The sequence below is a fragment of the Colletotrichum truncatum genome (assembly GCF_014235925.2).
Source record: "Colletotrichum truncatum strain CMES1059 chromosome Unknown Contig_0001, whole genome shotgun sequence".
Classification (NCBI taxonomy): Eukaryota; Fungi; Ascomycota; class Sordariomycetes; order Glomerellales; family Glomerellaceae; genus Colletotrichum; species Colletotrichum truncatum.
In genome coordinates, this window is record NW_027222398.1 from 7,074,077 (window position 1) to 7,098,909 (window position 24,833).

General features: G+C 52.2%; 10 protein-coding genes across 10 annotated transcripts; 4 read left to right on the top strand and 6 right to left on the bottom strand.

The window, feature by feature from the left end:
• Nucleotides 1-85: 85 nt before the first annotated feature.
• On the top strand, nucleotides 86-724 carry CTRU02_201963 (cyclase dehydrase family protein; the record flags this gene model as incomplete). Its single annotated transcript, XM_036725322.1, has 1 exon — nucleotides 86-724. The coding sequence occupies one exon, from the start codon at nucleotides 86-88 to the stop codon at nucleotides 722-724; it is 639 nt and encodes a 212-aa protein (XP_036582999.1).
• A 317-nt stretch (nucleotides 725-1,041) lies between these two features.
• Nucleotides 1,042-1,197, bottom strand: CTRU02_201964 (uncharacterized protein; the record flags this gene model as incomplete). The annotated part of the gene is made up of 1 exon (XM_070203954.1): nucleotides 1,042-1,197. The coding sequence occupies one exon, from the start codon at nucleotides 1,195-1,197 to the stop codon at nucleotides 1,042-1,044; it is 156 nt and encodes a 51-aa protein (XP_070062536.1).
• Nucleotides 1,198-1,289: 92 nt separating this feature from the next.
• On the bottom strand, nucleotides 1,290-3,873 carry CTRU02_201965 (kinetoplast-associated protein kap; the record flags this gene model as incomplete). The annotated part of the gene is made up of 4 exons (XM_036725321.1): nucleotides 1,290-1,308; nucleotides 1,360-1,877; nucleotides 1,933-3,772; nucleotides 3,863-3,873. The coding sequence occupies 4 exons, from the start codon at nucleotides 3,871-3,873 to the stop codon at nucleotides 1,290-1,292; spliced, it is 2,388 nt and encodes a 795-aa protein (XP_036583000.1).
• A 4,528-nt stretch (nucleotides 3,874-8,401) lies between these two features.
• On the bottom strand, nucleotides 8,402-9,521 carry CTRU02_201966 (tetratricopeptide repeat domain-containing protein; the record flags this gene model as incomplete). Its single annotated transcript, XM_070203955.1, has 4 exons — nucleotides 8,402-8,647; nucleotides 8,686-8,835; nucleotides 8,885-9,091; nucleotides 9,144-9,521. The coding sequence occupies 4 exons, from the start codon at nucleotides 9,519-9,521 to the stop codon at nucleotides 8,402-8,404; spliced, it is 981 nt and encodes a 326-aa protein (XP_070062537.1).
• A 485-nt stretch (nucleotides 9,522-10,006) lies between these two features.
• CTRU02_201967 (actin-binding protein) lies at nucleotides 10,007-11,260 on the top strand (the record flags this gene model as incomplete). The annotated part of the gene is made up of 2 exons (XM_036725324.1): nucleotides 10,007-10,316; nucleotides 10,518-11,260. 2 exons carry the CDS (start codon nucleotides 10,007-10,009, stop codon nucleotides 11,258-11,260), a joined length of 1,053 nt encoding a protein of 350 aa, XP_036583002.1.
• A 100-nt stretch (nucleotides 11,261-11,360) lies between these two features.
• Nucleotides 11,361-12,481, bottom strand: CTRU02_201968 (tyrosine serine protein; the record flags this gene model as incomplete). The annotated part of the gene is made up of 5 exons (XM_070203956.1): nucleotides 11,361-11,717; nucleotides 11,771-11,906; nucleotides 11,979-12,161; nucleotides 12,235-12,314; nucleotides 12,422-12,481. The coding sequence occupies 5 exons, from the start codon at nucleotides 12,479-12,481 to the stop codon at nucleotides 11,361-11,363; spliced, it is 816 nt and encodes a 271-aa protein (XP_070062538.1).
• Nucleotides 12,482-14,481: 2,000 nt separating this feature from the next.
• Nucleotides 14,482-16,935, top strand: CTRU02_201969 (uncharacterized protein; the record flags this gene model as incomplete). The annotated part of the gene is made up of 3 exons (XM_036725326.1): nucleotides 14,482-14,560; nucleotides 14,657-16,153; nucleotides 16,205-16,935. The coding sequence occupies 3 exons, from the start codon at nucleotides 14,482-14,484 to the stop codon at nucleotides 16,933-16,935; spliced, it is 2,307 nt and encodes a 768-aa protein (XP_036583004.1).
• A 781-nt stretch (nucleotides 16,936-17,716) lies between these two features.
• CTRU02_201970 (frag1 dram sfk1 family protein) lies at nucleotides 17,717-18,588 on the bottom strand (the record flags this gene model as incomplete). The annotated part of the gene is made up of 3 exons (XM_036725327.1): nucleotides 17,717-17,997; nucleotides 18,069-18,516; nucleotides 18,568-18,588. 3 exons carry the CDS (start codon nucleotides 18,586-18,588, stop codon nucleotides 17,717-17,719), a joined length of 750 nt encoding a protein of 249 aa, XP_036583005.1.
• Nucleotides 18,589-20,365: 1,777 nt separating this feature from the next.
• On the top strand, nucleotides 20,366-21,659 carry CTRU02_201971 (serine threonine-protein kinase; the record flags this gene model as incomplete). The annotated part of the gene is made up of 2 exons (XM_036725328.1): nucleotides 20,366-20,579; nucleotides 20,650-21,659. 2 exons carry the CDS (start codon nucleotides 20,366-20,368, stop codon nucleotides 21,657-21,659), a joined length of 1,224 nt encoding a protein of 407 aa, XP_036583006.1.
• A 227-nt stretch (nucleotides 21,660-21,886) lies between these two features.
• Nucleotides 21,887-24,643, bottom strand: CTRU02_201972 (exocyst complex component sec10; the record flags this gene model as incomplete). The annotated part of the gene is made up of 2 exons (XM_036725329.1): nucleotides 21,887-24,489; nucleotides 24,547-24,643. 2 exons carry the CDS (start codon nucleotides 24,641-24,643, stop codon nucleotides 21,887-21,889), a joined length of 2,700 nt encoding a protein of 899 aa, XP_036583007.1.
• Nucleotides 24,644-24,833: the final 190 nt, after the last annotated feature.

Here is a 24,833-nt window from a genome sequence, read left to right on the forward strand (position 1 = left end):
CGCAACCCATCGCGAAACCTCAAAGACTCGTCTTATCCCTCACACAGACTCGCGCAACTGGCTTGATATCGCCAAAACTCGTCCAATGGCGACCGCACGCCCGGCCCTACGCTTCTGCTCTTCATTGAGAAAGATCCATCCCGTACCTCTCGTCCGAACACACACTCCCGCACGGCACTTCTTCAATATCCCGAGCCTTCCCTCCTCCTCCGAGCCGCAAGTCCTCACTGCCACCCGAACTCTACCCTATCCTTCCGCTCAGCTTTACGACGTCATCTCCGACGTGGACTCATACTCCTCGTTCGTCCCATACTGCGCCCAATCCCGCGTCACACAATGGACTGGCCCTGACGAGAATGGACGAAGGTGGCCTACACAGGCCGACCTGCGCGTTGGTTGGGGCGGATTCGAAGAGACATTCACTAGCAAACTGCGGTGCATCCCGGGCCAGAGCGTTGAGGCAATCAGCGGAGCGGATGTCAAGGGTGCCAGCCCGGGAAACGGAGGGGAGGGCGGTGCAGTGTTCAGAAGTCTCGTGACCAAGTGGCAGCTTCGGCCGCTCGCTACAGGTACGGGCACCGAGGTGGATCTGGTTATCAGGTTCCAGTTTGCAAACCCGCTGTACGCGGCTGTGAGCGCCGCCGTTTCCGAGAAGGTGGCCGGCGTCATGATCCAAGCATTTGAGAAGCGTGCCAAGTCTGTTTTGAGCAGACCCAGGATATAAATAGACGGACAGCCGTGCATGTAAAAGAATAAATAATAAACACAATCACGAGAAATAGCCCGAAACCTGAGGGCAGCTGCATATAAACAATTTTAACATGTTCTTTTGTATCAAAAACCGACGCATCTACCATCGCAAACGCGCCAAAAAGAAGGAGAGGAAAAAAAAAAAAAAAAGGCAACTCTAACCAAAAACACGGTCTCGTCCTCCCCTCGTTTGCGCCATGCCCCTAAAAACGTCGTATCGTAGCGTTCTCCAGCTCCCATGATGCAAGGCCTCACTGTCGTGTACGGCCTTGGCGGGAGGTTTTCCAGCCATCAATTCCAGCTCCAGATTCCATCCCTCCCTAGCTCGTACTCCGGGCATACATGCGTTATAGACGTCGAAATGAGCCATGATTCCGTGAGATGCGCTGCGTACATATGGCCATGCGGTGATTCGAGAACAGCAAAAAAGGCGCAAAGAGGTATCATACGTAAATCAAAAAGTTCCCAACCGCAGATTTATAAGAAATGGTTCTGTTGGTAGGTGCAAAAAATTATTTCGTTTTAATTGGCGCACGACGCTAGCCCTTCTTGCCGCTCCTGTACTATCGTTAGTATTCCAACAGGAACACAAGGATTACAATCACTTACTTCTTCTTGGGCGGCTTACCAGCCATCCAGCTGAGCATGGATCCCTGCGACTTGGATTGACGTTTCTTCTCGGGGCCAGGCCTGACGTTGATAATTTCAGGGGCAGGACCACCACGGGCATGACCCGCGCCGCCTGCCATATGTGGCGGGGGCGGCGGCACAGCCCCACGGCCGCCGTTCCAGCCCGGAGGAAATGGTGCGCCGCCGCCCGGACGACCGCCCGGCATTGGCATTGACACGGGCCGCGGTTGACCGTGTGCGTGTCTCGGTGGGAGCCCATGAGCTCCATGAGGCGGCCTCATGCCTGGGGGAAACATTCCCGGAGGGGGGTTGGGCTGCGCCTTTTCCATCGGCCACATGCGCATCTCAATGGTCCAGTCAGGCTCAACTACCTTCTCCCAGACCTGAGGGAGAATGATCTCGCCGTTAGGGCCAATCAAGTCATAGTGGCCCTCCTGCACGTGTGGTCCGATAATGTCCACATGCAAAAAGGCTTGCTTGATAAGCTCTTCCATACCCTATACCACTAATTAGTTTCATACCAGACGTGACTAGGAGTGGTTCACAACTTACCGTCCAAGTAGCACAAATGTGGAAGGGAAAGCTGAACTTTCGACCCACGGCATCCTTGAATTTGATCGGCAGCTTGTCCTTGACACTTTTGGAATCGGCCTCGAACTTAGCCTTGGCCTCTTCAGCTGCCTTTGCCTTTAGGTCATCTTCAGCCTTCTTCTTGGCGGCGGCTGCGGCTTCGGCATCAGCTGCCGCTTTCGCCTCGGCTGCCAGCTTATCGCGGGCCTCCTTTTCGGCCTTGTCCTTCATTTCTTTCTCATATGCCTCCTTTGCTGCGGCAGCATCGGCAGCCGCCTTCTTCTCTGCCTCGATCTTATCGCGGGCCTCCTTCTCAGCCTTCTCCTTCATGTCTGCCTCGTACTTGGCCTTGGCTGCTGCTGCGTCTTCGGCGGCCTTCTTCTCCGCCGCAATCTTTTCACGGGCCTCCCTCTCAGCTTTTTCCTTCATTTCTGCCTCGTACTTGGCCTTGGCCGCTGCTGCGTCTTCGGCAGCCTTTTTCTCCGCCGCAAGCTTTTCACGGGCTTCTCTCTCAGCCTCTGCCTTCATGTCTGCCTCATACTTGGCCTTGGCTGCTGCTGCTTCTATCGCCTTCTTCTCGGCGGCAATTCTGGCGTCTTCCTGAGCCTTGATCGCCAACTCAAACTTCAGCTGAGCGGCTGCCTCAGCATCGGCGCGAGCCTTAGCTTCAGCGGCCTTCGCCTCGGCCTGGGCCTTGAGTTCAGCTTCATACCTTTCTCTCGCCTCGCGCTCGGCTCGGGCCATGGCCTCTTGGTGTAGCTTCTGTCTCTGCTCTTCGGCCTTGCGTTCAGCTTCGATAGCTTCGCGGGCAGCTCGCTCAGCCTCCTTCTTGGCCCTTTCAATGTCCCTTCTTGCCTCCTCTTGCGCCTTTCTCATCTCTTCCATGCGTCGTGCAATCGCATCTTCAGCATCTTTGCGGATCTTCTCCTCCAGCTCTCGCCGCCTTTCTGCCTCCTCCTTTCGCGCTTGCTCTGCTTTGAAGAGTTCTATCTGTTCTTGCAACTTGATTTTCTCCGGATCTGGCTTCGGAGGCGAGGGCGGGGCGACAGGCCCAGGTGTTTTGGGCGGTGCAACCTCCGTAGGCGGCGGTGGAGGCGCAGGCTGGGAATACAGAAATTGGGCCATATGTTGGGGCATCTGATAGCCTCCCGGGCCGTAAAAGGCTGGCGGCTGAGGTTGGTTGTACGGCATCATGTCATATTGAGAGTTGCGAGGCCCGCCGAAATAGCTCTCGCCGCTTCCGTTAGACAATGGTGAAAAAGGGTTGTGAGGATTATAGCCGTAGGGGACCATTGTGTTGTGATTGGGAGGAGCCCCATAGGGACTGCCGCCCATGAAACCGCCTACGTGACTTTGCGGGAAGCCTCCTTGCGGGTGGCCACGACCGCCGAAGTAAGGATTGTGAGCTCCATGCCCTCCGTGGCCCGGGTGCCCCGCATGAGCAGTCGGAGGCGCATGACCGCCGTAGCCGCCGCGGTGGGCGTAGGAGGGGTTATATTCCTCGGTAGGCTCCACGCTGTCTGGGGGGTTCGGCGCTGAACCGGGCCGAAACGGTGCACCGTATGAGGCGGGGCGGTGAGGCAGCTGGTGGTAACGAGACGCGGCTCGAGGTGCCTGAGGGCGGTAGGACCGGTGAGGGCTGACAGAAGCCGAGTCTTCGGGGCCGAGATCGCCTTCGTCGTCGTATTCGTCAGAATAACTCTCGTCTTGTCCACCAGACTCGGAGCTTGTGGCTTGGTAGCTTCGGTCCTCGTCGTCGGTGAGAGAGTCGGAATGAGACGTTGTTCCCGCGTGGGAATTAAAGCGTCGTTGTAAATTGCGTCTTCCGGAGTGTGTTAGTTGAGTGGTGTTTCTCGGCGAATGCCACCAAGTCGGTTGTGTCCTGGGCCTATTTTAAAAGTACAACACTTACGACGACGACATGGGAAAGTGTGTGGTGGCAAAACCCTTCACTCGCGACAATCTCAAACGAGAGCCGGAGTAAAGGGGTGAATTGGGCGGGAAAAAAAAGTTGGACGAGGAGGACGAGGATTGGGCTTCCACAGCGGGAAACCGAAGGTGACTTGGTTGTGGAGGCTTTTAGAGGCCGTGCAGCGTTGGCCCTTGTGCGGTTCGGGGAGGGATGATGGGATTTCCAAGCACGGAGGAGTGGCGGTCAGAAGCAGAAGGAGGGATGACAAGAGAGACTTGGGCTGAAAGGCTGATCAGATGACAGCTTGCTTTGCGATATACACAACAGCAGGTATGGGAGGAAAGAGAGTTTTGTTCTGTGAAGACGACTGAATTGCAAGACGGGCGGTTTGCGAAAATTGAGGGGTGGGCGGCAGTCGGTGGGTGGATATTCGTTCGTGGGCTCTTGGATGTAACCAGGAGGGCCCCTGTCATTTGGCGAGAGATCGTGCAGTTGGGCGCAAAAAGAAGCGCGATTGGGTGCAAGGAAAACTGTGGTAGCTGGTGCTGGGCAGCTATTGCGGGTCGGTCGACCGCTCCGTAACAAGGCGTAAGACAAGGTTGTATGCACAAACTAAGCCGCAGCCACTCCAGTCTAGACGAATCGGTCTGGCCTGGCTGGCTGGTTGCCTGGAAGTGCTGGCTTGCCCTTTTTTTCTGATTGTTCGCCGGAAGGACAGCGAAGCATGAAAGGGTGGCGATGTGATGCGAGGCGAGAAGAGGAGCAGGAAGGTGATGAAAAAGCAAACTGAGTTGAGTGGCAGATTGTGAAGAGAGATATGGGAGGAGAAAAAGAGTACGGTCCAAATGTTGGCAGTTTTAGTTTTTTTTCCCTTTTCTGGAATGAGCCGGCAGACGGGGGTTGTCGGTGAGCAGAGTACGTAAAACGGGCGATACGACAACCTTGTTCAATTTTGGCAAGGTATTATACTATCGTGCCGGGACTGAAGGGGTGCTAAGCTACAAGCCTCAAATCAGCGACATTCCGGAGCATCATGTGGAATGGAATTTGGCGAGACGCCAGCCTGGTGGGCAGGCAGGCATTGGCGTGGACACGGACACACAGACACACAATGAAAAAGCCCCAAAATGGGAGTGGAGAGGAGGGGGAGGGGAAGCAATGGAAGGGGGGATGATGCGCGTGCAAGAGGAGAGAGACTGTGTAATAGAGACCAGACTAGTCCAGACCAGACCAGGGCGAGCCCGACCAGGTTACAGTAACCCCGCTATCCTCAGCCCGCTTCAAGTCAGGAAGAGAAGGGGAAGAGAGAGGGAAGTGAAGGGGAGGAGGGAAAAAAAAAAAAAAAAAAAAAAAAAAAGTGACAGGGCAGGGTAGGGCAGGCAGAGAGGCAGGCAGAACTTGAAGCGAAACAACCTAGGAGGGGGAATAAGGATGGAGACGATAAAACGGGAAGGGTAGGCCTGGTCTTGACCCCTTGCTTTGTTGTTCCACTTGGAAATCCCGGGAGAGATGGGCCACACTGCTGGTATATGGGCCATGGAAGTGGGCATTGGAATGTCATTGAATGACTGTCAGCATAGCACCGCTCCGCTAGTCGGGGGCTGCACCGGACGCACAAGTTGTGTCATGTATCCAAAGGCACCAGCCCCTCTCTCCAACGGCGACCAACTGAACTTGTTCGCTGGAATACTGTACGATGCAGTGCAGCGTACGGAGGACGTCAAGCAGCAGAGACGATGACGGGATCGTCATAATAAAAATAAAAAAAAACAAGGGTGGTATTGCCATATGCTTGGTTGCCCTGCGGGCAGCCGGCAAATTGGGAAAAGGGCAGTGTACGCGGGAACTTGTAGGCTGGATGGAAGTAGCCGGCACTTGGCAGCTTCTCGACAGGGGAGATAGAAAAGTAATACGTAGTGAACAAAAAATACAGCACATGCCCCGGAGCAGCAACAAAGAGAGGTAGTAATGTTACAGGCCATACGCGATGAATTCGCATAGAAGAAACGGAACGCGCGCCTGAAAGAGAAGAAACCGTTAAAATTCCCATACCTCTTCTTTAGATTATATTGTCCTTTTCTTTGTAGTACGCGACCCCAGAATTTCAAAACAGTGGAATGTTGGCTGAGACCTGACAGGGACGGACGCCGAGAGATCAGATGCAAGACCCGTCAATTTCTGCCCGGGAGCGTTTGGCGAGAGGTTCGGACAACACAGGCTGGTCAGATAAACTACTGGTATGGGCCTCTTGTACAAGGTACCTAAGTACCCTCGTGGCCCCGACTGTTCTTTGGTCTGGGGCTGATGTTTTTTTGGTTCGCTGCGTTGGAGAGGTACGTGCTCTCAGCCTGGCTCTGGCTCCGTTGCGGGACGGTCCTCTGGGCGTTCGTTTATGCCGGTGGGGCTGGTACCGTTGTGTTAACTGGGAGTACCCTTTTCGATGTCGGATTTTGGAAAGGCGCCGACGTTCTGGATGATGAGAGAGAAAAAAGAAAGAAAAATCAGGTTAAAAAAAAAAAGTGGTATGTCGAAGAGAGAAAAGCCGAAACCTAAGGGGGGCGAAATTATGTGTGCTTAAGCAGGCTGGGTGAGGCGTTGCAAAGTATTTATCTGACAGGAGGATGTCTAATAGTAGCAGGCACTATGGGAGGTAGGGAGAAGAGAGGGGGGGCCGCGGCCGGGTCGTGTCGTGTCGAGTCGAATTCAACATTTGGGGGGTAACGAGGACGATGCTGCTGCTGCTACTACTACTACCACTCCCACGTTAGAGCCGCCCAGCTGTGTGTGCCTCACATCCCTCGGGGCTCATTACCTGCACTTGTGTGCTCAGGACCTGTCGATGGCTATCGGCTAGTAGGGGCGGTTCAGGTGGACTGCAAAGCACAGGCAGCCGTCAGCTTTCATTTCCTATCTCATCGCAGCTTGGTGTCTGTCATCTTGTTTGGTCTCCCCAACCCGCACACCGCAAGTGACGGCAAGGTACTTTGGGAGGGCGCCGTACCCGTACCTACTGCCAAGGGGTGTGTGCCGTCTGGCCTGGGCCATACCTAACTTTCCAAAACCAGACACAATTACGTCTTGTGCGCGAGCCTGCTTTGCCGTTCCACGCCGTCGTCCTGAGCGGTTGGCTCCACATCGGTTGCAGCGTTTTTTTCTCGGGTTCAATCGACTTTGGCTAGCCAACGGTCCTCATCAGATCCGCAGCCTGCCTTAGACTAGAGGGGATGGATGGGGCACAAGATGGTACTGACAATGATGATGTTTACTTTTTTTTTTTTTTTAAAAAAAAAGTTTGCTCTTCTCAGTCTCCATGTCTTTTTAGTGGGCGGTGCAGCTGTATTCTGTTGGGCACCACCGATCCCAAAGTGGAATCAGATATTGACGAGCAAGCTCTGTGTTCTGAGAAACGAGGCATCATCCTGAGGAGGCAAAAGGAGAACGAATGTGCGCCGCGTCGCAAGCTCGGCTTAGTCGTTTATTTTCGCAACAACGATTGTCCCTGCTGCGTTGCTATGTCGTGAAGGCTGGCCCGATGCGTGTAACGATAACGGTGTTTGGCTTCCGGTTTATTTCTTTGCTTCCTACGCGCCCGGCCGCTCAAAAAGACAAAGATAACAGGGGCACGTCAAAGTCGATGCCGACGTATGGAATTGCTAGCTTGTCTTCATTCCCGGCTTACTTACACGGCACTGCCCGGATATATACGTGACACCTCAACCTCGTCAACGCAGCTTGATTGGTAGTTCTCTGTCTCGACAACTCGTCGGCATCTCGAGCAGCTCACGCCTGACAAAGCCATCCTCGTTGCCCGACGAGTCCGAATGTTTGGCTTGCCTATATCGACTCGACAAGGGTTTCCAATGACGACGCCTGAGATCCATCCGAGATCGACTCACTGACTCACTGCCAACACATGTTGTGGGCCTTGTGAGCTTGTCGGGCTCCCATCGCCATACCTAGAACCTTGGATAACATGCAGCCCTGCGGCCTACTACGACTTAGCCCACATCCATTGGGCACAACTGCGGGTTTGGCTGCGACGAGTGCGATAGATGCTAATAAAATAAAAATGAATGCCATTGGAAGGTATTGGGCGACGGTTACTGCCCCCATCCAGTGAAACTTGTCCGCTGTACAACTGACTCCGATTCCTGCCCAATCATGAAAGGTCAGGAAGGCTCTCTATTCGACATGATGACGACGCCAACTCTGCGCCCAAGTATTAAGAAATGTTATCCGCCCATTTCATTTTCGTCTTTTGTGTTTTGGGACTTGTCCGCGATTGGCCGACGAAGTAACCAAGGAAACTCGGCCATCATCCGCTGCACGTGATTGATCCACTGCCGACATGATTTCGATCATGGATTGAAGGTTCCCCATTACCCATCAGTCCTGATAACAACATATGCCAGCCATAGGAGCTCTTTCAGCATTGCGATGCGTGAAACAATTTGGCAAGTTGCTCTGCCACGAGGTCTCAGTATCGTAAAATCGGATAGCATAACGTCGTTTACTCGTTGCCTGTGACCTGTTTTATGTTCATCTCACGAGCTCAGCTGACTCCTTCGAGAGTAAGTCTCGCGCCGCCGCGATCTCCGCCTCGTCGTACCCTTGCCATAACCGCTCCTTTGCGCCATTGCGACGCACAATCTCGGCCAGCTTTTGCGTGGCCGCTTCATTGAGCTTCTGTACTGTGCTGGTCTCCGGAAGGGCCCAGTCACCAGAATCCGCTTGCCTCGATGGCTTTGACGGTTCCTTAAGCAGTTTGTTTGTTACCTTGTGAATGTTAGCTGTTGTTGATCACTGCTTGTAAGCCTACCCACCAGCTTTAATCCATAGTAACCCCGGAGGTAGTCGTCACAAAGTTCAATGCTTCGGCAAAATCTCTTGACAGATTCCGCTAGTTGCTGCTGCGACGTGTTCTCTGAGGCTGAAGCAGCCATATACAGCACCTCGCCCAAGCGAGCATGGATCTGGCGACAATTAGCAATGCAGAATGGCAACAGTTTACATATTACTCACGTTCCACGCGTTCGGGGTCAACACTAAGACTTCCTCAAGTGCGAAAATCGCCTGCGAATAAAGCCCCTGGGAAAGGTATAGGTCTGCGAGTTCCGCCCAAGATTCGGCATCTGTGGGGGAGAATTCAAGAAGCGAGTTCAACGCCGTGATAGCTTCCGAGATCTTGCCAGCTGACTTAAGAAGAGCAATGCGCCGTTTTGCAACAGGCTGTAAAAGAGTCAGCAGGAGCGAACAAGTTATTGTCCATTCATCAACTGACGATATTGGTGGCATTCTGTCCCAAAATGGTCTCATACTCTTTGAGCACCTGCACCAACTCTCCCTCGTTATCAGCTTCCGCCTCTTTCACCAAGCCCTTAAATGCCATGATGCGCTCATTATCGTCTCCAAATCGGATGACGAGCCTCTCCAGGCATTGGTGTGCGGCTTGACTATCGCCCGTACGGAGACAGGCCAACAAAAGGTTCTCGTAGATGATCCAAATCTCCGGGGACTCGGATGCAGAGAAGAGCGATATTAAGGGCGACGATGAGAATGCCTTGGGGTTGTTTCGCAAAACTGTCGGGGCCTTCTGTGCAAGCTCCAAGGCCTCAGCCGGGGACAGGTGGCCCTGAGGGCGCTCGAGGGACGGTGCCATGACCACTGGATGCTGTGGCGTAGAAACCGAATGGGTCGATATTACCAGGTGGGATTCGAAAGGCTGAGGAGGCTAGGAGGCCGAAATTCGCGTTGTCCCAACCGCAGGTCCTGAAATTATCGTTGAATACTGGATGGGCGTTGATGGAAGCTGTGTCTGTTCCTGGAACCTAGGGTGCCAGCTACGCGACGCCGGCCAACCTCACAGAGCTCCTGCACCTCATCCCAAACTGGCAGGGGGGTTTTGTGGTACCCTTCCCTCATTGGCTGTGTCGGAGCCGGCCATCCTCGTGCCGACATTGGCCCCACCAACTTTTCGTGAACAAAAACTTCAACGAGCGTCAAAATTTACCAACTTTCTTCATTCCCAATCACTTCTTCCTGTGCCGACCAGAACCTGGAGATCTCAGGATATCGTATGCCACACGCGCAGTAACATGCCAGTGTGAGATATACAGCCGTTTGTATTGATCATTTACATCTACGATGGCATCTCCTGAGGCTATTCAGACTCCCAACGGAGTTGACGAGCAAGGTCTCGTCGAGAAGACGGCCAATCTCCAGGTTTCTCAATCCAACGGCCAGGGGAAGCCTCCCGCTCACAGATCACACGACCCTGATCACAACCAGAAGAGGACCGATCCGTTCCAATTTGGCAGTCGCTTCCTCAATGAGGGCGATGATGCATTCGAGTTCAACGCTTGGGACCATGTCGAGACTGACGATGCATACAAGGAATATGCCGAGCAGCAATACGAGATGCAACGCCAGTCCCCGGTCTCTGATTTTGACAAAAGTAAGTTTTTTACACATTGTTTTCTGCAAAGTTTTTACACGGGTGTTGTGATGATCCACAAATATTATGCATAGTTCAGCTGAATCTTTGTGATGAGAACTTCTGTTTTAGTCTTTCGCTCCCATCTGATCACACCTTTATAACCACGCTTGTTTTTTTGGCCTTGTTGTTTTTATACAGCTCGCTAACAAAAATTTTCAGATAGGTTGAACACCAATCCTGCTAGAATGTGGGACCTGTTCTACAAGAACAACACAGCCAACTTCTTCAAGAACAGAAAATGGCTGCAGCAAGAATTTCCCATCTTGACAGAGGTGACCCAAGAGGATGCTGGCAAAACTGTGATCCTCGAAATAGGCGCAGGTGCGGGCAATACCGCCTTTCCCATCACTGCATTCAACAAGAACCCCAACCTAAAAATCCATGCTTGTGACTACTCAAAGACGGCCGTAGAGGTCATGCGGAACCATGAGTCGTATGGCCAAGGTTTTGTCCAGGCCGACGTCTGGGACGTGACGAGCGACGAGCTCCCGCCTGGTCTAGAGGAGGGATCTGTGGATATTGCTATTCTGATTTTCATATTCTCTGCTTTATCACCTAACCAGTGGAATAAGGCGGTGTCCAACGTCCACCGACTACTCAAGCCAGGGGGCCAGGTCTGCTTCCGAGACTATGGAAGAGGTGATCTCGCCCAGGTTCGTTTCAAGAAAGGCCGCTATCTTGATGAGAATTTTTATGTGCGCGGGGACGGCACCCGTGTCTACTTCTTTGAGAAGGACGAGCTGGAGCAAATCTGGAGCGGTCAGACGCAGACCGAGTCAGATGGCCCAAAGCGTGCGTTCACAGTGAACGATCTTGGCGTCGATAGACGCATGCTTGTCAACCGAGCGCGCAAGCTGAAGATGTACCGGTGCTGGATGCAAGGACGATTCACGAAGGAATGAACAAGTCGATACCCATAACGCACAGCACATCAAATAAGTGACATTGTAGCTATCATCCTAGGCTGTTGATACGGCTAACCAGGGCAGCCTGGCAACTGGTTTAGTACAGCAGAAGCTCCTTCAACCTTCTGCGGTCATCTTGGTTAAAACCAATCATGTCCAGATATCCTTGAACTCCGCCAAAGACACTGTCAAGATGTTGAGCGATTTTGGCAATCATGTCCGGCGCCGTGTCAAACCAGTCGTCTGTCAGACCAATTTCTCTCATCTCTTTCAGTCTCTCTTCCCTCTCAGACTCGAGCGCACCCTGGGTCAACGAGTAATCATACTCTATGGCTTTGAGTGGCACGTCGAGGATTAGCAGAACAAGAGCAACGATGAGTCCCGTTCTATCTTTGCCCTGTGTACAATGTACCAGAGTGGGCGAGCCTACCGGGTCGAGAAGGACTCTGAGGGCCTAGGGCGTTTGTCAGTGATGAGATTTCAGCGGCGTCGACTGGTTGCACGTACCTTGGCAACTTCTGGCCCAGATTGGTCTAGTGTGTCAAGGCCGAGACCTACCAGGCCGCGGGGCAGCATGACTTCACGGGAGAGGATGGAGATACCCTCATTGCGATAGCCGAAGATGAACAAGAAGATGAGACGGCTTGAGGTTTGGCGGTACAAGTCAGCCTTCACTGTCAAAAGGGGCGTTCTGAATGGAAGCAAGTTCTCTTACAAAAATCCCCACCAGGATACCTGTGAGACCAAGAACCATTCGAAGTTGCCACCTGTAACTTTGATCTCGTGATATCTTAGGCCCGATATCTGGACCGGCTCTGCCAATGCTGCGTTGGACTGTATGAGTGCGGGAATCTGGGCATCAGCCTTGCGCTTTTTTGCCTGCCTGACGTGTTCAGTCCTTGATGGCGTCAGTTGATCATCGGGTTATGGGATCTAGCATTCTAAATGTGTGGGTTGCCGACGCTACCTACTTGGTGCGCAAGTCTACTACCGCCTTAATACCCAAGTCATCCCGGAGGCGTTTTCTGTCCTCTAACGAGGCGTCATCTGGATGTGATTAATATGTAAGATGGAGTTGTGCACGAGTTCGTTGTCAAAACTGTGACACACCTGGTCTCGCGGAACGAAAAAGCAAGCCCTCCCGGATGAGTCTGTCAAAGCAATACGAGAGTCAGAATCAGTCTTTGTGCGTGTGTCTCTAGTGACTGCCGGTTTCATAAACAGACAAATAGCAGAGAGGGGGGAGTGTAAGAACGTACCTGCGCCCAAGAAAGCTATTAACCGTAGAACCGACGTCACGGAAGTTTAGAACGGATTTTACGCCACAGCTATCCATAGCCAAGACCTGTCGGGTGTACAGCGGGACGGCAAAGGAGGGATATGAGATGCCTTAGGAGCTGTGTTTTAGTTAAAAGATAAGTGACTAACAGGTCGGCGTGTGGCTTCTTGGGTGCCTAGAATGCAGTGTGAAGGGGGATGCGAAGAGGGACTTTGCTCTGACGCCATGAATTTTTTTTCTGGTGCTTCATCCCCCGGAAACTCGGATGTCATGGTGCCAAAGAAAGGGCCTGGGGCCCTCTCAAGCCCCTGGTAGACCTCACATCGCTGTCAGATTAGCGGGTTGGATCCTCAGCCGGGGTCTTGCATATCCCTGCAAGTCCCTGAAAAGCTTAAGAATTGGGGGATAGTTTGTGATGTCACTGCGGCGGTATTCTTTAGAATTCGGAGGCAGACGGAGGACCGGGGGTTAAGAGCAAGCAGCGGCCTGAGTAGAAGCTCTGTTAATAGCCTCGTCTTCAGTGTCTGTTCCAGCAGCATACAGTCTATTGTTGGCACAATATAAGCTTTTGGAACTGCACCTCCCGTTCCGGAACATCGGATTAAGTGGCTGCCTCGAGAACGAACATGATATCGTCTCAAGGGTTATCTATAATTGGCACCATTTACGGCCAAGTAATGCAATGCATCCACAAATCATTCCAATGAGAGGCTGCTCGCACATCACCCCATTCGACGAATGAGGATTCTCGTCAATCTCCAGCGCTATCGGGGTGCAGTCAGCAAGGGACAGAAAAAGCAAAACGAGGAGCTAGACACTGTTTCTGGTTGGTTTTTTCCCTTTGTTTTTTGTTTTCCTGTCTGGCCCTGTACAGAAGTGACCCTGACTCTTCTGGTTATCACCTGCACCTGATGAGGCACTTGGCACTAACACCCTTGGCTTTGCAGTCGGTGAAGACGTGGAGTGGGAGAGACAGAACGAAGCGATAAACGGCATAGTCTGCGCAATGGCCCCATCCTCCAAGTCTCTCCAGCCTGGTCGAGCTGGGTCTAGCTCGAGCTTCTGACATTATGATGTGTCGGGCCACGCTCTCCCACTACTTGGCCCAGGATCCAGAATGTGGTCCATCGCTCAATACAGCAGGAAAACGGCACGGACAGGCCGTGTCCAGAGTATAAGGGCATGTGTTGATCCGAAGCCACAAGCGCGGCGAGCCAACAACAATGTGGACAATGGTGGTCAAGTTCAGCTGGGTCATTCGTCGTCGTTTTGCTAACGGGAATCGAATGAATTGAAGACAAGGGTTTGCTTGCTAGAGGGTTCCCTAAAAGACTACAAGAGTACATGCTGGGGTAGTAGACAGAGGGGTTAAAGGGACGCTAAGACCTAAAGCGGGTGGAACACTACCCAGCTCGCAAGATGACGTAACGGCGGCGGTGGCCGCTCCTCTCCATGACCAGCACTAAGAGTGTGCCGACCTGACACCAACATACCTCATCGTGCGCGCCGTCGTCCCCTACCTTATCCAGTAGCTTTGCCCCCGACTTCAAGTGGATGATATAACTGTGGTTCCTCCTTGGGAGGAGACCCTGCATCCAGAGCCGCCTGTCGTGTCTTGATCTTTTGCGCTGCCAGGTCTTGACCTTGCAATTTTCCAGTCGTTCCAACTACGATACGATATCTCGGTGATTGAGACACGATACGGATAAGCAACACCAGAAATAACATCAGCGTTACAGATTCTCTTGTCTCAACTCCACTGGACCAGCTTATTCTGGCTTGCCTTCAGTCACTTTTCACTTCTTAGCCATCTTGTTCGTCCTGCGTTGTCGAATATACACCTAGCCATCAGACGCTCGTCACCAGCCGAGTGAAGAGTAACCTCTCCGCAAGAAAAAAGTGGGTTTACCGATACCACCAAGCCGGCACTGGGCTGGCGATGATGCAAGCGAGCTCCAAGACAGCGACGGCACCACAGCCAAGCATGGCGGAGACACGGTATCAGTTACCGACTACAGGTATTGGAGCCCTGAATACGAGGTCCCTTATTATTTCGAGAAAGCCCACTCAAAAGTAGCCCCTCAAGTATTAACACGTTTCTGTCCTTCAAACAGCAGCCTACTCGGGAAGATTAAAATACGCAGACCCACGGGACCTCCCTAGCTATCCGTCCCCTGGTCTCAAAAGCGACGGGGCCGCCGCCGGGGCTGCCGCATCCTTAGGCTGGGCTAACCAGAAACCCGTCAACCTTTGGAAACCCGAAAAGACAAACTCTGCATCTACCGCAGCTGCGATGCTTGCAACTGACTACAAGATGACGCCGTCATGGGAACCCAATTCGAGCTCGGCGGGAGCTAAAGCCGCTCTGTTGGCGACCGCATCCGCCAGGAAACAAGCGTCGACTGCGACGACAACGGCAGCTGGTCAATCACCTCAGGATTCGTGGGGAACTAGCGCGGCCAACGAGGCTTTCAAGCGAAGTCTCTCAGTACGGAAGCCCACTCACGCCACTTCTACAGACAGCCTTGGCTCTCTCTCAGCTGCCCAGAATGCGATGCCCGCACCAAGAAGGACGAGGCCACGGGCAAAGTCCACGCCTGTCCCCAAACCCAAAGAATCTTACCCTGGTGAATCTAGGGCCGCCGCCAATGCTCTCAGTGCTGCAACTGCAGCTCACAACCCTGCAGTGAAGCCTAGATCGCCAGTCGATACTTCCGGCTCTGTTCCATATACGAACTTGCCACGCAAGATGTTCACTGCAACTCCTAACATAGGCCCGGAAGCCGAGGAGCAAAAGAGGGCCGATGTTCTCCATGCCTCTGCCATTGCTATGGCCAAGAAGATGTATAGCCATCAGCAAAGAATGGTTGACCAGACGCGCCAGGCTCATCGGGATTCAGAAGCGATGAGCAGCCCCGATGATAACCAACCGAAACCCTACATCAACTTACAAGAAGCCGCCTATAAGTTGGCTCAAGAACGATTGTCGAAGCTACACGAGGAGCATCAGCGCAATCGAGACTACCAGAACTATTACGGTAGCAATGATTCCACTCAGCCCCAGCGAAGGTTTACCATGAAGGGAAAGCTGAGACGGCGATCCTCGAGTGACGGCGACATCAACAAAGACAGGGAACAGTCTGAGCACATTCGAAGGCAGATGTCCATTTTCTCGTCCAACTTATCAAAGGTCGATGAGCATAAGCGAGCAAAAGATCGTGAGGCCTTGCTAGCCGCCGCACAAAAGAACGTTAGAGCCCGCCTGCAAGGTATGGATGAAAAGATATCTGCCGAGACTGGAATGGTTCCCCCGACTACTATGAGCGACTGGGAATTCAAGGCCCATCTTATTGCTCAAGCTAGACACGAGTCTACGAATGAACACAAGGGCAAGCTGGATATTGGTGGTGGAATGTATATGGACCAAGCCATCATTGACGAGATTGCCGCAAAGAAAGTCCAGCCGGTTCTTGATGAGATCAATGAAAGGGCCGCGATGGAAAGGGAGAGGCAAGAGCTTGCTAAGGCTGAGGCTGAAGCAAAGAAGATAGATGAAGAGAAGAGAAAGGAGCGCGAGCGAGAGATTAAAGAGATTAACCGGAAGATCCGGGGTAAGACTCTCCTGTTGGTGTTGACTTTCCATTTGACTAACTTTGCTACAGAGGCAGACAAACAGGAAGAAAAGGAAAGGCGGTACCGTGAGAAGCAAGAACTTAAGGCCAAGAAAGAAGAGGAGAAAGCTGCGAAGGCGGGAGAGAAACGGAAATCCAAACTCTCAGAGATGTCACCTGGAGACTTCGCAGATGTACACGAAACCTCCCAACATCAAGAACCGGGCGACGACCCAGACGCTTCTGCAGTATCGCAACGGGGAAGCCACTTCAAGCCGACCATAGATACCCAGAAAGAATTTCCTAGTGGAGGCGAGAATCCGCGGTCACCTATTGAGAGCGGCTCCCCTACGCACAAGGTAAAGGAGTGGCTCAAATCACGGTTCTCGCGGCCACGAGGTCGTTCCGCAGCCGGAGAAAATCCTCCGGAGGAAAGGGGGTTTATCGGCGGCGTAGCTCTTACACGACTTGCAAACGAGAGCGCTACAAGTCTAGACGCGAGGTCGGCTAGCATGAGGGAGGTTGCCTTTGCAGGCAAAAGTAACACAAATCATGGGCGTGACGCCTCCAGATCACCAGTTACACACGAGGAAATTGGGGACAGAATCCTGGACTCCAAGAATGTGAGCCCGGTCAGTACGGATGATGAGTCGGATCGATTTGAGGAGGCGAGGGATGACCTCGAGGGGCCGATCTCGCCGCCCGTTCCTATTAGAGACCCGAGCACTCATAAGAGCAGTAGTCCCAACAGGGACTCGCGATTTAGGGAGATGATGGAATAGGGGCTGTTGCTTTTTAAAGTTTTATTGCTCCCCGGGGGAGAGTGCTTTTTCCGATACTTACATGACGAAAACGGATGGCAAGCGAGTGGTGTCGGCGTTATACTGCTTTGAAGATGAATTATACATGAGTACAAGGTATCACCAGTCTTTGGCAGTCAGTGCTTTTATTACATATCGTCAAATTTGAAACTTTGTACAACCTCGACGTGATAGCTTTGTTCGGTGTGGACATGCTTGAATAAAAACATCGCATTCCCATGTGAACAATGTTGTAAGTTAATTTCGTGAATATCGGCATGAACGTGGGCCGGAGGCAGACCAGGATATTTGATACTAGTAAATTTGTTGTGTATCTTTCCTCTCGACAGTCATCGTATGCAAGATAGGTTTTGGCCTACGCAGCCGAACTACTAGGGAGGTATTTTGTACGCCTAGAGGATTGACAAATTCCGGTATAAATGAGCGCACGAGATTCGAGTATACACCCCAATGGAAAGGAAACTAGGCCTTGAGATCGTAATTACTGCTATGAGTCTCGGACAATTCTAACGTATCGTACATGTAAATAGTCCTACAACTAACTCTATTCGCCATTTCGTAAACCCGATGGATATCAAAAACTCCAAACACCCGCTTCTTATTCGCTACTCAATGCTGATAAACTTCAGGCACGAGACAGGTATCACGTTTACATCATTTATTTTCTTCCTCCTCAGCAAGTACGCTCCACTATTCACTTGCATACCGGTCCTGATTACCTCTGCCATGCTGTATGCACTCTTTAAAAATGAGCATTCGGGCTGCTCGACCACTCTTCTCTCATACTTGGCTTCGAGAACCGGGCTGTCTTGTCGCGGGTACGAACAGCAGGCCAGAGGTCGACCATGAAGGATGCAATGTAAAAGGAGAAGACAAATGCAACGATCCACTCAAGAATAGCGGCAGCATTGTATACCTTCCTGAAATTGCAGACGATGAAAGCGATGGCGAGGAAGAGCTCGACTAGGATGAAGACTAGCTTGATCCAGAAGGATGCTGCGAGACTGCGGTGCTCAGGGTATTCTATGAAAAGTTAGCACGCATTTCACACACTACATGAAACAAAGAAGGGAAATTGGTGGGGGGCGGCATACTCTTCCCGAGGCGCTGGTACTCCCAGCATATGAAAATGGCGGACAACAAGTAGCCGCCCATGAAAAATAACAGGAACAAGAGATGCAGATTCTTGTGTCTGTATGTGTCGAAGATGCTGAGGCAGATTAAACCAACAGTACCGACAATGGCAAAGACGATAGACAAGCCGAACAGGACCTTTTCACCCACAGAGGTGTTGGGTGCGAGGCGGCCCTTGTGGCGAAGCCACCGATCAGAAAAGAAAGAGAGGTCGAGGAAGACGGTGGTGATCACGCAGCCCGTGATGAAGAGCGGCTTGAGACGATAGGCACCGACGTCGCTAATATAGGCAATACTCTGCGGCGAGGACATAGACGGGTAAATTTCCTTGTCCGTGTCGATGATCCAGTAGAGGAGCATGCCAAGTAGCATGCCCAGCCACATGAGGCCCGATACAATCGGGAAGACCTGGGCAAGATTAGATTTGAATGTTTCCTAGCTTTTCGTGATGTGACATACCCAATATGAGATGATCCTCATCTCAGCGATGCTCTGGCTATGTACTCTAGCAAAGGTCAGCTTCAATCCAGAAGGTATTGCTTGGTTTCCTGGGGTTGCAAAATGAACTTGAAAGTTGAAAAGAATTAAAAGGGCTGGTTCTGTGGTTGCGACTGACGACGGTGCTCAAGCTGTCATGTTGATTGTCATGACGAAAAATGACGAATGAGATGAGGGAAAGCGCGTAAACTAGTTTGCATACTCACCAGAAGTTCGATTTTGGGTTAAGGGGCCAAATTGGGAATCCCTAGGCTGCTTGAAACAGTGGTACCCAATGAGTTAGAATGGTGTTACTGGTGATCGAGGTAGAATCTTTTGAATAGGAGACTGAGGTGGCCAGAGCCCGGGGATAATGTAGTTCAAGCGGGCAAGGCCTGTTACGCCAGAGACCGGGCGGTGCCTGAATATCAAGTTGCGAAGAGAAAAGTATCGTCTATTCTGTCTAGTAGCCTGCCGAGGCGGCGGACTTAAGGGGTGGACGGTGCTCCCGTCCCCGTCAGACACCGCCTACCACCTACTACTATAGTAATGGCTAATGTTGGCCCAGGTGCAGCTCCGGGTGGGCCGGACATCGTCGGGCGCTCTCAGAAAAGGGGACCCAAGAGTCTGAAGTCATGACTGATCGGCACTTGACACGGGCAAGCACTTTGATTAGACCCTGTTGCGCGCGTTGTGGGGTGACCATGTCATGGTTCTTGGGGCACCGCCGAAAGATGACGTAGAGCAGTACCCACCGAGAAGCGCCTAAACTGGGTGCCAAGTGCCGCAAGAATCGGGCTTCTTGCGCAGATGTGTGTTTTGACCACCCACAGGTGTCTTGCCAGCTTGATACGACCAATTGATTAGTTCGAGCGGCCAGTTGAGTTGATGGATCGATCAACGGCTGGAGCACATTCTATGATGTTTTCCCCCTCCACCCCTTTGGATTTACTGCCTCGGGCCGGAGCAAAATGTATGTCTGTAATAGCAGGGCGAATTTTGTGAAGGGAACAGCCTAGAAAGCTGACGCGGTGCTTACGGCGCGCGCTGCGCAAACCAAAGATATTGGTCTCTCGGGAAACGGGAATTCACCATGTCCGTGATCAGTCCGGGGCTGTTCATGTGTTCTACCTGCACCGCCGCAATTCGAGATGCTTCAAGTGGCTGGCAACATTGTCCAAGACGCAAAGTTCCATTGGTTTCGACGTACATGGCGTCACAATTTCGCGGTCGCCCAAAGTCCGCTCGATCGAAGATTGTTCTCTACGCAGTGCAATTGAGGCTGGCGCATTCGGCACTGAGAACCGGGGAGCCCCAACTAGCACCTCTCAGAGAACACCTAGGTTATTATTCCTGCGATTACAACTAGGAGGTTATGAACAGGTGGAAGTGAGCAGTTAGCTAGCGACATGGGCGAATAGTCTTATATTCACTTCATATTTATCGCAGGTACAGGCCAGGACAACATTAACCTTTCCTGATCCTGGAACGAGCCAGTGGCTTGAGTTCTGTCGTCCGGACGGCGTTGGAAGGTAGCACGGATGTGCAAATAACGGACCATGTCCAAAGCTTGAGACGGAATGACTTTCTCAAGATGTATGCGATCACAGCAACCAATCAAAAATGTGGTGTAAAGCGTCCTAATTTGAGTGGCTCAAACTGCTTGTGGCGCTCCCAGCCAATCAAAGGCTGCGATACCTCACAAGGCTGCACAGGTTTAGCTGCCTTGTCCGCCCATGAACCTCTACCCTACATCGACACATCCATCACCACAACTACGATGTCGGCCTCACCGTTGGTTGTTCGCGCGACTGATGCGCTGAAGCCGGCAGGCTCAATAGGCTCGCCCTTTCGAAATGTTTCATCCGCCCAGGCCTCTGCCAACGGCACTCCTCAGCCGCCAAAAGACAAAGGAGTTACGTCTGCATCCTTGCCTCCCACCCTCGATCTCGCTGAGCAGATGAACGAAGAGGAAAAGCGTAAATATGTCAAAGGTGTGTACCTACTTTCGATATACTGTTGTTCTTTCTGCTGTTATGATGACACTATGCTAACATCGTTCAGGAAAAAAACTAGGTGAAGGTACCTACGCCATCGTATTCCTCGGTCATATGCGCTCCGACAAATCCTCACTCGTTGCCATCAAAAAGATCAAGGTCCAAAAGGAATACCAAGAAGGCATGGCACCTGACGCTGTTCGAGAACTCAAGCATCTCCAAGAACTCCAACACCCCAATATTATTTCTCTTCTCTCCGTCTTCTCCTCCAAAGATCAGAACCTCAACCTTGTCCTCGAGTACCTCCCCCTTGGCGACCTTGAGATGCTTATTAAGGACACGGCCAACGTTCGTTACGGTGCCGCAGACATCAAAGCCTGGATGGGGATGCTAACCCGCGCCGTTTGGTTCTGCCACGAGAATTTCGTTTTGCATCGCGATATCAAACCCAATAACTTGCTGATTGCTGCCGATGGCGAAGTTAAGCTTGCCGATTTTGGTCTCGCAAGAGGGTTCGCCGACCCGCATCAGGTGATGACGAATCAAGTCATCACACGTTGGTATCGCCCGCCAGAGCTGCTCTTCGGTGCCAAGCATTACAGCGGCGCCGTTGATGTTTGGAGCGTGGGATGCGTGTTTGCAGAACTCATCATTCGCGCGCCGTACATGCCTTCAGAGACAGAGGTTCAACAGATTTCGTTGATTTGTCGTGCTGTTGGCACACCAACAGAGGACAACTGGCCGGGCGTCACCAAGTTACCAGCCTACACAGTACCTGATGACGGAGAGCCTGTCAAGGGAAAGGACTTCTATCAAGCCATGTTTGGTACTGTAGGTTCCGAGGGTGTGGATTTGCTCATGAAGACACTTATTCTGGACCCCAAGAAACGCATTACTGCTAAGGACATGCTGCGACACAATTGGTGGCGCACTGAGCCCAAGCCTTCGCGCAAGGAGGATCTCCCCAAGAAGGACGGTGGTGAGGACAAGATGAACGCGGAGAAGAAGCGACCTGGCTTGGTCGACGAGGACCGAGGCGCCAAGGTTGCGCGGAAGCTGGATTTTGGACAAAGATAAAACTTAAGTCACAGGGCAGACCAAGGACATGGTGGAACGAGAAAACGTTTTGAGGCATGAAAGGCGTTATGGCACATCAGGACAAAATATGGATTCGGGGAGGGGTATTATTTATGGATAGGACAGGCTACCTGATATCCCACGACTTTAGGGTTTTTGGTTCATAATCCAAAAAAGAACGAGACTGCACAATGGCTCCGTCCCCTCATCTTCACTCTATTAAGCTCCTACATGAGGGAGCACTCCATTCCATACATGGCTCTTTCCACGTCTTTCCTGACCTGGTACCAGTCCGCTCGACGCTGAGCGAACTCGTACGCCTCTTCGGCACGGAACACGCCTTCGAAACGGTCGCCATCAGCAATGATGGTGGCCATCTCCTTAGCGTGCCGGGGGTCAATAAGATAAATTTGGCTCAGTTCGCGCAGCGCCTTGAAATAAGCCAGCAAATCCGGGTTCTTGAGAGTGCGAATGTATTCAAAGTATAGATTCATGTCGGCAATGAGCTTTATCGCGCCCTCGGTACTGACACGCTGGCGCTTGAGGTGCTTGCATACGGCGGTGAACAACCGTAGTCCCACCTCGCCGTTGAATACATCAAGCATTGATTTCTCTGTGGTACCGACCAACATACGTGTGTGCGATGAGACGAGCTCTTTGATACGCAGTGCCGTCTGCGTTGGCCCTGGGTCCGCGAGAATGCCGCCTGTCTCCGAGGGGTTATAGTCTGTCGGTTGCTGTGTTGTGCCATGGAGGTATTCGACCTCGTCCATGAGCACGTCAATGCCCTTGTTTAAGCCGGCTGCAACGCTCTCATCAAGCATTTGCTCCCACTTCTTCTTTGCGATGCCCGCCGGATCCAGAAAGTCGTTCCGGTCCGCGATTTTCGGTCCGGCAAGCTGCTGCTCGTAGAACACGTCGATCATTTGCGAGATAAGGTCACCCACGTTAACCAGCTCGATGAAGGTTACCAAAGGCGCAACGCCGGATTGGTTATGGTCGCTAACTTCTCTCGGATTGTAGTGAGAAAGGTGCTCGACAGCCTTGTCAAATCCAACCTTGACGTGCCTGTTGCCGAGAATGCGAAGAAGTACCACAAAAATGGTTTCGCATTGTTCTCGAGCTTCTTCGCCGTATTGACCTCCCAATTGTATAAACATTGATGCGCGCCCCATACTTGTTTTGGCAGCATGTGTCAAGTTAAGCGCCACTTCGATACTGAAGAGCGTTTTGATGCCCTCCATTCGTGATGCCATAAGAGCAGCTTTGGCTGCTAGCTCATCAGTCGGGGCCTTTTCCGGGAGAGGGCTAAGTCGTCCGCTCCCATCTACATTTGGTGCCAGGCTGGGTGTATGCGGTCTAGATGGCTGAGGTGAGAGGGCAGACGTGCCATTCGGTGTTGTGGGCTTAGGAGTACTTGTACTCCCAAAGGAGGGCAAAGCCGTAACGGGCATCATAACCACCTTTTTAAAGGAACTCAAAAAATCCTTTTTGTCCGCCTGCCTGTTGAAGTTGCCCATATAGAACGATTCAACCGAAGCATCTTGCTCAGAAAGCTTCTTCTCCCACTCTGCGACCTGGGTCTCGGCGTGCTTTGTAAAAAAGTCGAGCTCCTCCTGCAAATATAGGTCAAGGTGCGGTTCAAATACTCTCAGCATCATCTCTTTCGTCTTCTCCTCGAGGCTGCTCTTGGACATCTTTGGCAGCGTCAAAGACTTGAAGAAGAGCATACACTGCTCAAAGAGTCCCGCGATAGCTTTCAAATACGACTGCAGATTTCTGTCATGCGTCGCATCGAGTAGAGGTGTGATGTAGTCCATAATGATGTCCTCTCTGACCTTATCCATGAACTCCCAAAAGACGACTTCGGGGTTGGCGAATATGCGTACTATAACATCAGCCTGCTCGTTGACCTTCCGTAAAAGCATCTCGAAAAATAATCGCGACGGTTCCAGGTTGATCTCATCGGGGCCAATCCGACTGACGCAGTCCACTGAATTCGCTGCCAGAATATCGCGGTCGCTGAAAATGGGATGCTTCTGTATAAACAGATCTGTCCCTGCGTTGCCGCCATTTAGTGTATGCAGAACATGTGCGTACCGCTTCATCCGGCCGTCAACGTCCCAGAATTCGTAACCCTGCTCAAACTCCCGTAGCACCGCGCTCTCAAAAATGCCAGTCATAGTCATTAGTCGTTCCTCCCGCTGATTCCAACCCTGTGCCCAGTCGCTTTTGGCAAAAACCTGTAGATTTGAAAGCATTTTGGCTTGTCGCTCGGGGTCTCTAAACACTTGAAAGACGATGGGATCCGTGTGGCTCTTCGCTCTCGCTAAATCAAAATAGAAAGGCGCAAGAGCACCGTAGATTTTGCCATACTCTTCTCTTGCGTGGCCTCTTACGCTTCGCGAGTTTTTGATCACGTCAAGCAATGCCTCGGGATCCTTGAATGGATCCTTAGCCGCCGGTGCTCCCACCGTCATTCTCTCAAACCCGTCAATGGGTGGAGCAACTGAGTGGCGCTTCTGCCGTTCTTCCTCAACTGTGGCATCGAACAAAGTCGTGCTCGTGGGTTTCGGGGCCGTGTGGTTCCCGGGCACGCCAGGCCGGCTGCCGGCAGCGCCGTTCGCAGATCGTTCCGCAGCCTCCCGCCTCCTCCGCATCGCCTCCTCGAACCGTCGCCTGGCCTCAGCCTCATCCCAACATCCCATGCTCTTTAGTCTTGCCACCCATCTGGTATCATCGTAGACCATTTCCTGCATGCGACGAGACGCTCGGGCGACCTGCATGAGATCGGAGACGGGGAGGTAATCCAGGATAGCGACGAGGATTTCTGGTCCACAGGTCAGTCATTTATGCCTTAGTTCCGGAATACAACAGCGAAACTAACCTGCTGGGAGAGTCGGCTTCGAATCTAACATCTCAGTTGCCTTCAAGGCACTGAGGATGCCGCGCTTTTGAGGGGCAGTTCCTCGAGACCTATACATGGTGGCGGACGGGGTACGGTCGGTGCATCGGGATGCGGTCGTGTCTTCGTGTTAGCCTACAGGCGATAATCAATGTCTCTATTCATGGCAGAGCCCCTCATAAGATCCGAACAGACTCAGGCGGAGGTTGCAGCGATTGTTCGCTGGGTGGGATTGTTGTACGAGCTGCCTTACTTATTAGTGGCTGGTT